The 13703-nt window shown below is 32.9% G+C and overlaps 1 protein-coding gene across 1 annotated transcript in view; it reads right to left on the bottom strand.

Moving 5' to 3' along the window:
• Nucleotides 1-13703, bottom strand: part of LOC136825092 (uncharacterized) — a 467192-nt gene that overhangs the window by 89782 nt on the left and 363707 nt on the right. The window contains exon 12 of the mRNA XM_067081135.1: nt 4601-4732. Within this exon, the coding sequence (XP_066937236.1) occupies nt 4601-4732 (132 nt within the window). The remainder of the gene's footprint in view (nt 1-4600; nt 4733-13703) is intronic.

Here is a 13703-nt window from a genome sequence, read left to right as displayed (position 1 = left end):
TGTTCCGCTGAGTTACCGCGCGGATGTAAGGAAAAAGTTTTTTTTAAAAATTCACCATAAATCGAAATATTGTGCTAGAGACTTCCAATTTGTTGCAAAATGAAGGTAAATGATTGAATATTACTAGAATGTAAGAGTTTTAGCTTACAATTGCATTTTTCGACCATTTCGGTCGAGTCAAAGTTGACCGAAGGTTGAAATTTTGGCACATCGTGATTTATATGAAAATATTTCAAAACTAATAGAAGCTACAACCATGAGTTATTTTTTGTTGTGTTCTACATGAAATTGTGCACATTTTCATATATAAAACTTTATGTAACGACTAATATAAAACGGTGCAAACATTATGACAAAGTGACGAAAGAATTTCAGAGATGTTCGGCCGAGTTACCGCATGCGGATGTAAGGAAAAAGTTTTTTCAAAAATTCACCATAAATCGAAATATTGTGCTAGAGACTTCCAATTTGTTGCAAAATGAAGGTAAATGATTGAATATTACTAGAATGTAAGAGTTTTAGCTACAATTGCGTTTTCGACCATTTCGGTCGAAAGTTGACCGAAGGATGAAATTTTGGCACTTATCGTGATTTATACAAAAATATTTCAAAACTGATAAAGCTACAACCATGGGTTGTTTTTTGTTGTATTTTACATGAAATTGCACACATATTCATACATAAAACTTTATGTAACAGCTAATATAAAACGAAGCAAACATTACGACAAAGTGATGAAAGAATTTCTGAAATTTTCGGCAGAGTTACCGCACGGACGTAAGGTAAAAGTTTTTTTAAAAATTCACCATAAATCGAAATACTGTGCTAGAAACTTCCAATTTTTGCAAATTGAAGGTAAATGATTGAATATTACTAGAATGTAAGAGTTTTAGCTTACAATTGCGTTTTTGAACCATTTCGTTCCAGTCAAAGTTGACCGAAGGTTGAAATTTTTGTAGTCGATTTACGATGCGTCCAAAGCTGATCAAAGTCACCCGACAGACAATTTTAGTCGACTTACGTTATGTCCAGTCGGCGTTTAAGGGTTAACCCTTAAAACGCCGCGCCTCTATTTATAAAAGTGTCTGCCGTATGCCGAAGGGGTTTGAGAGTTAGCGCCGAAGCGGAAAGAAAGTTTTTTAAAAAAATCACAGCACACTTAGTTTTTAAATCAAGAGTTCATTTTTGGCTCCTTTTTTTCTCATTGCCTTAAGTTTAGTATGAAATCATCAAAAATGAAGAAAATATCATTATCATATATAAATATTGGAATATATGAGTGTGAAAAAAAAATTTTCATATGTAATTGTATACAAATCGCGCTGTGAGCAAAACGGTTAAAACTAATGAGTTATTATTTTTTCATTATTGTACACTAAATTGCGATGGTTTTGGTATATAACAAATTGTAAAACGATCAAAGCAACACAGAGAAAATATTATCACAAAATGATACATGAATTCATAACGAGCGGACGTAAAAAGTTTTTTTTTTTTTAAATTCACCATATATCGAAATATTGTGCTAGAGACTTCCCGTTTGTTGCAAAATGAAGGTCAATGATTAAATATTACTAGAATGTAAGAGTTTTAGCTTACAATTGCATTTTTCGACCATTTCGGTCGAGTCAAAGTTGACCAAAGGTTGAAATTCTGGCACTTATCGTGATTTATATGAAAATATTTCAAAATTGATAAAAGCTACAACCATGTGTTATTTTTTGTTGTATTCTACATGAAATTGCCCACATTTTCATATATAAAACATTATGTAACAACTAATATAAAATGGTGCAAATATTACGACAAAGTGACTAAAGAATTTCTGAGATTTTCAGCAGTTAGCGCGCGCGGACGTAAGGAAAAAGTTTTATTAAAAAATTCACCATAAATCGAAATATTGTGCTGGAGACTTCTCGTTTGTTGCAAAATGAAGATAAATGATTGAATATTACTAGAATGTAAGAGTTTTAAATTACAATTGCATTTTTTTACCATTTTGGTCGAGTCAAAGTTGACCAAAGGTTGTAATTTTGGTACTTATCGTGATTTATATGAAAATATGTCAAAATTGATAAAAGCTACAACCATGAGTTATTTTTCGTTGTATTCTACATGAAATTGCGCACATTTTCATCTATAAAACTTTATGTAACGGCTAATACAAAACTGTGCAAAAATTACGACAGTGTGACTAAAGAATTTCTGAGATTGTAAGAGCCTGATGCCGTCTCTTCCAAACACGTGTGTGTTCATCGTCCATTGGAGTGGAGAGACATTTGGCGTCTTCACAAACAGAAACATACACACAGTTTGATACAGAAGATTCGTTGGAACATTATGAGTACATGATTAGAATGGTTGCATGGCAATGCAAGTAGTGGTGATTGGACATACATCAAGACAACAATGGTTAGGGAGAAACAGACGGAAATATTGTATGGTTGAAATCGTGTTCCTTTGGAGAAAGAAAACGAAACGCTCTTGTTGTCTTGTCCACTCCGATGGACGACGAACACACACGTGTTTGGAAGAGACGGCGTCAGGCTCTTACAAGATTTTCAGCAGTTAGCGCGTGCGGATGTAAGGAAAAGGTTTTTTCAAAAATTCACCATAAATCAAAATATTGTGCTAGAGACTTCTCGTTTGTTGCAAAATGAAGGTAAATGATTGAATATTACTAGAATGTAAGAGTTTTAGCTTACAATTGCATTTTTTTACCATTTCGGTCGAGTCAAAATTGACCGAAGGTTGAAATTTTGGCACTTATCATGTTTTATATGAAAATATGTCAAAATTGATAAAAGCTACAACCATGAGTTATTTTCTGTTCTATTCTATATGCAATTGCGCACATTTTCATATATAAAACGTTATGTAACAGTTAATACAAACCTGTGCAAAAATTACTACAAAGTGACTAAAGAATTTCTGAGATTTTCAGCAGTTAGTGTGCACGGACCTAAGGAAAAAGTTTTTTTCAAAAATTCACCATAAATCGAAATATTGTGCTAGAGACTTCTCGTTTGTTGCAAAGTGAAGGTAAATGGTTGAATATTACTAGAATGTAAGAGTTTTAGCTTACAATTGCATTTTTTTTACCATTTCGGTCGAGTCAAAGTTGACCAAAGGTTGAAATTTTGGCACTTATCAAGATTTATATGAAAATATGTCAAAATTGATAAAAGCTACAACCATGAGTTATTTTTTGTTGTATTCTACATGAAATTGCACACATTTTCATATATAAAATATTATGTAAACGCTAATAGAAAACAGTGCAAAAATTACGACAAAGTGACTAAAGAATTTCTGAGATTTTCAGCAGAGTTAGCTGATGCTTTCTTCTGGGGTAAGAAAGAAATTCGTGCATGCGCAGCTGGGTCACGCTTGTAAACAAAACAACAGCGTGATCCGTGAACTCCCAGCATCCCTCAAGGCACGATTTAAAATTTTTCACAAATGAGGCCTATAAGTATTTTTCCGCGAATATTTAAAAAAACTTTTTGTAGTCGATGTATTTTACGTCCACTTGGCACCCGACAGACAATTTTTGTTGCCGTAAAACATCCAGTCGGTGTTAAAGGGTTCATGATTAATTGTATGTTCTTTGTTTTTACATTGCTCTCAGTGGTATTTAAGGGGCTCTGAGAGATTATCACTGGTTTTTCAAACAATGTAAATTTTCCACTACACACAGGGTCCAGGATCCTTATCAAAAATCCCTTGGCTAAAACTTAGGAGTCTGACAATGTGACTTATAATCTCATTTACGAACTTCATGATAATAACAGTAATAAAGTCCCTTTCTCACAATACTGTTTGATTTATAAAGAAGCCACCCTCCTCATGAACAAGTTACGTTCCGGATGGACGTTTGTATGTTGAATTGTTTGTAAGTTGGTTACTGTAGTAAATACAGTACTGTATATTTTTTCATCCTACAACACAATACACTGTACATACAGTACTGTATGTACAGAATGGGCTCACCAAACAAAATCTGAACTTACATGTGGCAAAGAGGTGTGCTCTCAACACAATTTTAACTTGCTATCCCATTTGTTTTATCTCTGAATGTTCGTAAGCAGGGTGGTATCTATATATTATTTCAATATGGATGCTGCCATACTAGCACAATTGAAGGTGAACAAGTGGCGGGCAGCATGGAATATACTAGAAAAGTGGTTAAAGTGCTGAGTTTGTTGAACACCCTTATAAAAGATTCAATTGCTATAATTATGAGTTTGTTCTAACACATTCAGATACCTGGAAAACGGATATAAATAACTTTACTTTATAAAGTAAATTTACTGCCTCTCGTAATCTTGTAAGCATCAACACCTACAGCATTCCCAAGAAAACTATTCCAAAACTGTGCAATACTGCAAATAAAGAACCTTCATATTAAGCTGTGTATCATTGTGGTGCTTCCACAGAATACAAATGGTAACATTTAGTGAAAAAGGTAACTAATAAATGTGTTAATACTGTTTATCTTTGTGTACCTGGTGGTAGCATTGCTCCTATAATCTTACCAAATGTGTTAATACTGTTTATCTTTGTCTACCTGGTGGTAGCATTGCTCCTATAATCTTACCTCAAGATCTTTGCCTTCCTGTAATGCAATTCCTTCTCTCACAAGCTCTGTCCACATCTGCCTTGGAGGGTCATCAAATTCCAATTCCACAATATATATCTTTCCTTTCCCATAATCAGTTACTCCGACAGCCTAAAAATAGTTAAAATATAAGTTTTCTAAACACAGTCATTACTACAAGTAATAATGTGAAAGTATGTCTAAAGCAAACTAAATACAGTATAAATAAAAGTTTGTTACAAGACAGATATCTTTTTACAAAAATCAATTTGCTTTAAGAACGAACGCATCTGGATCTGGTTACAGTACATACAAAAACTCTTTAAACAGGTATTATGAGAGAATTACTGAAAAAGTACATGTCCCCTACCTATCCCAGGCAACTTTTAAAATCATTCTGATTGATGATTGTTGAAAGTCATCATTATGGTTCTTGGAATGACATAACTTGTACAGTTTTCTCTATACAAGAATATAAAATTAAATGCCAAGGTGTCAAATTCATGCAATAAATGTTCAACATGGAAGTGGATCAACACACATCATGTCCCTCAAAGTTTATTTCCATTGCTATTGGCTGAGTAAGAGCAGTTTGCAATTCAGCAAAAGCATACTGAACACCACCACACACAAGTGAAGAGCTCTTGGTAACTTTTCAGTTACATTGCACTGGAATATGCCTGGACAACAAACTTTCATTTATATAAGGTTAAAGCTGTATTAAATTTCACCTTCCTGTGACTGTAACTGCTGTATCTCTTCTGTCATCATGATAGAGAGGAAAAATCCATAGGTAACAACAAGCACAACCCTCTCACATACCACTTTCGTTATTTTAACTCTAGTCCGAATCTAATGAGGCAAGCTATCAGTGGAGATCAACCTTCAGACTAAATTGATGCACTGTAATAGTTATAAGCTGTCTTTCAGATCTAACCGTATTTTTAGAATCTCTAAACGTGGTATACTGATTTTCATGACAAAACTCTCCTTATTTGAGGGCTTTTAAGAAACCAGAAGTTGAGGGCCTTGGTATGTTGGTTTTTGTTAGTCTGTTAGTTTTGTTAGTCTGTTAGTTTTTGTTAGTCTGTTAAACTTTCTTCTAGTGGGAGTTGTGATACTGTTCTTATTTAAATGTGTAACAGGATAATTATTTTTTCTGATCCATTAAATTTTGCATATACTGAGAGTAAGCAGGGACAGCAGCATAATCCAGTATGGTAACTGAATTCTCTCTACACTAGGATCAATGTCCACAAGTTTTGAACTGAATATTTCTTTTAACAACTTTGATTTAAAGAACATAATCTTGAAAATTTGTTTATTTTACCACCTGCTGTCATTTCCAATATTTTGAAAAGGATCAAGTACATACTCTGAAGTTCCTGGGGTAAAATATTATAAGTTTCCCCCAGTTCATAATGCTTCAAGATTTCCCATTAGTAATGACAAAAAATGGGCGGGTAATTCTTGCCATGGCCACTGGGTGACACTATCAGGTTTTTGAAGCTCCTTATCTTGTTTAACTGTTTAGTACATATATATACGTAGCGTGCCAACGCTGCCTGAGCCGTTTAGTACGTATATATACAGGGAGCAGACGTTTTGACCGTGGCGTTTAGTACATATATATACGATCAATTTTTCCTGCCTTCCTTTCAAGGTTAACCCACTAAAATATGTTTTCTCTAGGTCCCACGAAGCCTTGCCTACCATATCTAAACAAAAACACTTCCTCCCGAACCCCCATTTATCGTAATTTTCCTGATTTTCTAAATCCAATGCGGGAATTCGCCAGTCACTTGGCGACATCGCTATGTAGCGAGACAACACTTTGCTGGGCTAGTTCGTTCTCTCACACGGAATTTTGGTCTTTCGACACATGGGGTAGATGGGATATAATCCTATCTAATCCAACTTTGTATTGGTAATGAGTTATTTTCTTCTCTGTTTTTCTTTTTCAGCTCTAGCGCAAATGAAAAACAATAAGTAATTGTAGTTTATTGATATTATTCCAACTGAAATACGAAAAATGCACTCACTTGACTGTTTTATTATTTTACGATATGTTCAGTGCATGTGACTGAACTCCAGATGCGCTTCATTCTGAATAACGACCGAAAAATTCTTTGTTTACTTACGCTAATTTGCTAATTTATTTCATCAATTTAACTTTAGCATTTCACAAAAATTACTTCAGAAGCTGTGTATATTATCTTATGTCGCTATATACACACGAATATATATATATGTATGTGTATATATATGTATATATATACATTATATATATATATATATATATATATATATATATATATATATATATATATATATATATATATATATATATATATATATATATATATATATATATAAAACATTTGAATAACTAATTGTCGTTACTTATGAATAAACTCGAACATCATAGATCATAGGGTTAGATCTAGAATGAGCAAACATTCAAACATGAAACAATACACAAAGACCATGATCTAAATGAAAGTTATGTACAAAATTCTTGCACAAGAGACAATGCTGAAATTTCATCTGACCGTGAGAATGATGAAAACGACAACAGAGGCTAACAAGGTAAAGACAGGAAAATGAGGTCTGTATTTGATGATTGTGAGTGGGTTGCCAGTAATTTCTGGGCATAAGATTTTGTATTTGACAGCAGTGGCAGTTTCATTACATCGATAAAGGAAAATCTTTAAAAATAACGTTCGAAAATTCTAATAACTATAAAAAGAACAATTAGCATACTCATCAATGAACAGAGATATGATGTTTTATATATATATATATATATATATATATATATATATATATATATATATATATATATATATATATATATATATATATATATATATATGTGTGTGTGTGTGTGCATGTGTATGTATGAATGTGTATTTAAGTATATAGATTTATATAGTGCACAGAGAAACTCTGTAGACACAATGTGGGTGTCATTAGCTACGTTTCCAAACTTCCTGATTTATAATCCAACTACAGTTAATCTGCATTCCTCAGTTCGGGGTTCTTTAATCCGGTCATAAAATCCTAATTATCCCTCCCCGGGCTGTCCACAAGAAAGAGGCCGTTCCGGGACAAGGCAGAGTTAATTTACAAATCTGCCATCACTTGAGGAGTCAACAGTAGTATATTTTTTTTTATTTCGCAGTGTATCATTTACTTTCATTAGTAGCGAGTCGGCTAGATACTGGGCGTTAGTATAATTTATTTAGGTGATTAGAAACTAGATCATCCTCACCCTACCTTTTGATCAAAGCAGTTTAATGTATGACTTCAATTCTCCAGATTTCAGCTCATTTTACGTCTTCACAGTTAGATGCGCAGAACAAGTGTCGAACTGTTTTCTGTTTCAGACCTGGGATGGAAAGGTGGGGCGACGTGTCTGCCATATCTACGAGATATCCAAACTTAGGTCAAGGTTTTATGAATCAAATCTGGGAAAAGTGGCAACATCTAAAACGTACTACATGTTCGTGGTCATTTTGGTTTGACTATCATATTGATAACTGGCGAATACAGAAATTTGTAAGGTAGCGATGTGGGTGGTATTGACTGATGATCGGCTGTTGTTTACGGCTCTAGTGACCTCCCACCCGCGGCGAATTTGGTTTGCTTGATATTAGGGCCTGGAATTATAAGGAGTACTTTTGAAAGATTCCGGTTCCTTCTTTCATTGATGATGGTCACTTCGGAATTCCCTTGTCGACGGTCAAAATTCATTCATGGGGAATGTAAAAGTCGTTTAACTTGCCTGTACAAAAGGGAGATTACTAAATCTGTCATTGTCCATGAAACCAGGAATTGGAATCAGTCAATAGGACTGGGGATAATCTGAGGCATCATTCTCAAACTAATATATATATATATATATATATATATATATATATATATATATATATATATATATATATATATATATATATATATATATATATATATATATATATATATATATATATATATACACATATACACAGGCACTCCCCAGTTATCGGCAGAGTTCTGTTTCTGAGGGTGTGATGATAACGAAAATCGCCGCTAACCAAAAATCGGCGATTTCGGCACCTTTTCAGCGATTTTTGGGGGTTATCGACGCCGAAATGCACCGATTTTCGGCACCGAAAAGCACAGATTTTCAGTTATCGGCGCCTCTGTTAGGTATGTATCGGTATCGGCATCAATACCCAATTATCGGCGCTGATCAGTGGAAATTGGCGATTTTCAGCGCCGAAATTTGCCGATTTTCGTCGCTACACAAACGCCATAAAACCGGATCGCTGTTGACCGAGCCCGTCATTAACCGGGGACTGCCTGTATATATATATATATATATATACAGGTAGTCGTCGACTTACGACGGCATTAGGTTCTGACAGAGCGGTCGGAAATCGATCTCGTCGTAAGTCGACCAACCACATATGTATATGTATTCTGTACCTACCGTATATTATCCATCATATATCCTAAGTATGACTAGCCTACATATACATTTTATATTATCCAAAAAATGTGCATGTATAGTACCTATTTTTACGTTTAGCATATGAAATCTTATCATGCTTGAACTCCTTGATTAATACTTACTTTTATTACTGTATTTAACATTTTTATTGTAGGCATTCAAACCATCTGTCTGGTCTGTTTACATTTTCTTTTCCGCCATTTGCATTGCCAATCGGCTACACGTATGACGTATTATTTACTTTTGTTTATTTATAGGTTTGAATTAAATACATACCGTATTTGACGGCGTATAAGACGCACTTTCTTAACAAAAAAAAAAAAAATGGCCTAAAAAATCCCCCTGCATCCTATGTACATAATGTAGGCTCAAAATTTAAGAATTTTGGCCGAAATTATACATGAAACGTCACGTAGATGTTGTAGCCTAGCGTAAAATTCGGTGTTATCCTAATAACCTATTAAAAAACAAAGTTTATTATAATTATTTATCATTATCACACTTACCATCACCGCAATTACTACTGCTAGTATTATAATCAATATCTACGTTGTTATTATCGATATTTTCATTAAAATGTTAATATCATTATCGTCATCTACAGCGGATCGCCGCATTCCACATTTATAGATATAAACAGTACGTGTGCTGCCACCTATTGGTGATTATCTCGAGAGCTTTACGGATAACAAGGCTTCGTTCAGCTGCTAGTTGGCAATTCCTGCTAACATTCTCTTTACGCATAACAACGTGGCTTCAATCAGTTGGTGGTTGGCAATTCCTGCTACCATTCTCTTTAGGCATAATAACAAGGCTTCGTTGAGTTGATACTTCGTAACTCGTGCTAGCATTCTCTTTTAAGAATAATAACATGGCTTTGTTCAGTTGCTCACGAGACTCGAGCTGTTACATAGGAAACATTTTTATTTATTGAATTTTACCCCTTGATTGCATACTTTTATAATATATAATGGATATAAATAACATATATTACCGTAGGTAACATCTTTATTAATGTTTTTGTTGATTCTGGCGGTAAGAAACAATGTTTACAAATGAATGTGTTGGATCTATTGGTAAACCTATGAGGTAGCTTTCAGCAGCAGACGAAACATTCGATCGTAGTAAATGGCTGATTGTATAATACATATTTTGATAAATATAAATATGGAAAATAACTTTTTATTAATGTTTTTGTTGATTCTGTTGGTAAGAAACAATATTCATATGATAACCTAATACTACATTTTTTACTTACCAAAATCATATGAGCATAGGCTAGAAACCTTATTTTTTCCCCCTGTGTCCTGCTGAAATTAAAAGGTCCTATGCAGACATGCGTATTATAAGCCATCAAATACGGTAATTTGTTATTACATTTGATTTATTTGCAAAAATAGAAATACAAAATACATTACAAAAATATGAATCTTTTACCATTTTCGAACGACACAAACACAGAATGCTGCCGAAAGCTGAGCATCTCTCGATATGAGCGCTACCAGTAGCAGGAAAAAGTATCAAGGCTGGCTCGACGTATTTTAGCAAAATATAAAATTAAATATTATTATATATATTATTATATTGTCGTAGCCGTCGTAAAGTCGGTCAGTCGTAAGTCGCATAGGTCGTAAGTCGACGACTACCTGTATATATATGGCTTCGAAATTTCATACAGTTTACTTTTATTTAATGTTTTTTATTTAGAAAACAGACATGCATCGTGGACAATGTAGAATTCATAACAGGAGCCCACAGATTGAATTATACAGACTACCAAATACAAGATCTTTTGGAAACAGCTCGAATAAGGAGGGTGCCAATGTCGTAAAGGCCCATTATAATGTATGTTGACATACTGGCCTTATAGACAAAGGGATGTGCTTCAAATTTTCACGTCACTATTCATTCATCTAATACCTGAATTTCTCATTAGCAAACACTTTTGACTTATTTCTTGTTTTTACATAACAGTAAAATTATGAATGCACAAGAACATTCATTAATAAATACTAGAAACTTGAAATTTTTCAGAGGAATGGAGGAGAGGTTCCTTGTTACTCAATCCAACACCTAAGGTTATGTAATTTATGATTAAAAATTTATATCGTACTTAAATCTGTATATAAAAATTATATAAATTTATATAAAAAACCCTGCAGCCAAAAATATTTTTTCTAATGCTATGCTTACCATTATATGTGTACTACAAGCCCTAAAATTTTCACTGAATTTTGTGCTGTCGTCTCCTGAGATATGTATTTTATTTTTTTAGATTGTTAGTTATGAGAAAACAGTAAAAAATAAAAAATAACGAGTAATTACAAAAACTTTTAAAATGCTATCAGTAAAAAGCAAATTTTTTTTCACTGAAATTAATTTGCTTTTAAAGAAATATACTGTTTTAAATAATCAGTAGAAAGGCAATATTTACTTCCTCTTGTTTTATATAAACAGAAAACGGTAGTTGTATTTTCATTCATATTAAACAAATAGAATTTTATTACATAAAAAGGATAAGTGATATAAATTCCAATTATACATACATACATAACATATATACATACATTACATACATAAAAACATAAGGACACCAAGGCCAAAACCCAGAACAGCATTTTACACAACTTTATTGGGACATGTTTCAAGCAGTACTCTCACTCGTTATCAACCTACAAAATTAAAATGACAAATTTACAATTCTTATAATAAAATTTAAAATAATACAGTAAAATTACTATGAAAATAAGAATACGTTTAAAAGATGACTAATCAAAATAAATAAAAGAGTAAAATAAAATAAAGCAAAATACAAAAAATTAAAAAATTTAAGTAAAAAAAACGGAAGGTACAAAGGCATAACAAACATACTAATTAACCCTTTAACGCCGAAGCCCTATTTACAAAAACGTCTCCCGTATGTCGTATGGCATTCCGTGAGTTAGCGCTTTCATTTTAAAAAAGTTTTTTTTGAAAAATCACAGCACGCTTAGTTTTTAAGATTAAGAGTTCATTTTTGGCTCATTTTTTTTGTCATTGCCTGAAGTTTAGTATGCAACCATCAGAAATGAAAAAATATCATTATCATATATAAATATTGGAATATATGACAGTTCCAAAAAATCGTATATAATTGTATACAAATCGCACTGTAAGCAAAACGGTTAAAGCTAATGAGTTAATTTTTTTAGTTGTATTGTACACTAAATTGCGATGATTTTGGTATATAACAAATTGTAAAACAATCAAAGCAACACAGAGAAAATATTATCACAAAATGATGCATGAATGCGTAACGCAAGGACGTAAGAAAATGTTTTTTTCAAAAACTCACCATAAATCGAAATATTGTGCTAGAGACTTCCCGTTTGTTGAGAAATGAAGGTAATTGATTGAATATTACTAGACTGTAAGTGTTTTAGCTTACAATTGCAGTTTTCAACCATTTCGGTCGAGTTGAAGTTGACCGAAAGTCGAATTTTTTCTATTTATCGTGATTTATATGAAAATATTTCAAAATTGATAAAAGCTACAACCATGAGTTATTTTTTGTTGTACATAAAATTGCGCACATTTTCATATATAATACTTTATGTAATGACTAATATAAAACGGTGCAAATATTACGACAATGAGACAAAAGAATTTCTGAGATGTTCGGCCGAGTTACCGCGCAGTTGTAAGGAAAATGTTTTTTTTTAAAATTCACCATAAATCAAAATATTGTGCTAGAGACTTCCAATTTATTGCCAAATGAAGGTAAACGATTGAATATTACTAGAATGTAAGAGTTTTAGCTTACAATTGCATTTTTTTACCATTTCGGTCGAGTTAAAGTTGACCGAAGGTTGAAATTTTGGCAGTTATCGTGATTTATGTGAAAATATTTCAAAACTGATAAAAGCTACAACCATGAGCTATTTTCAGTTCTATTCTACATGAAATTGCGCACATTTTCATATATAAAAGTTTATGTAACGACTAATGTAAAACGATGCAAACATTACGACAACATGATGAAAGAATTTCTGAGATGTTCGGCCGAGTTACCACGCACAGACGTAAGGAAAAAATTTTTTTTTCAGAAATTCACCATAAATTGAAATATTGTGCTAGAGACTTCCAGTTTGTTGCAAAATGAAGGTACATGATTGAATATTACTAGAATGTAAGAGTTTTAGCTTATAATTGCGTTTTTTACCATTTCGGTCGAGTTAAAGTTGACCGAAGCCCCATGAAATTTTGGCAGTTATCGTGATTTATATGAAAATATTTCAAAACTTATAAAAAGCTACAACCATGAGTTATTTTCTGTTGTATTCTACATGAAATTGCGCACATTTCCATATATAAAACTTTATGTAACGATTAATATAAAACAGTGCAAACATTACGACAACGTGACGAAAGAATTTCTGGCGCGGACGTAAGGAAAAGTTTTTTTCAAAAATTCACCATAAATCGAAATATTGTGCTAGAGACTTCCAATTGGTTGCAAAATGAAGGTAAATGATTGAATATTACTAGAATGTAAGAGTTGTAGCTTACAATTGCGTTTTTTGACCATTTCGGTCGAGTCAAAGTTGACCGAAGGTTGAAATTTTG

Source organism: Macrobrachium rosenbergii, chromosome 37 (genome assembly GCF_040412425.1).
Source record: "Macrobrachium rosenbergii isolate ZJJX-2024 chromosome 37, ASM4041242v1, whole genome shotgun sequence".
Classification (NCBI taxonomy): Eukaryota; Metazoa; Arthropoda; class Malacostraca; order Decapoda; family Palaemonidae; genus Macrobrachium; species Macrobrachium rosenbergii.
The sequence above is the reverse complement of the archived record's forward strand: the minus strand, read 5'-3'. Positions and strand labels throughout refer to the sequence as shown.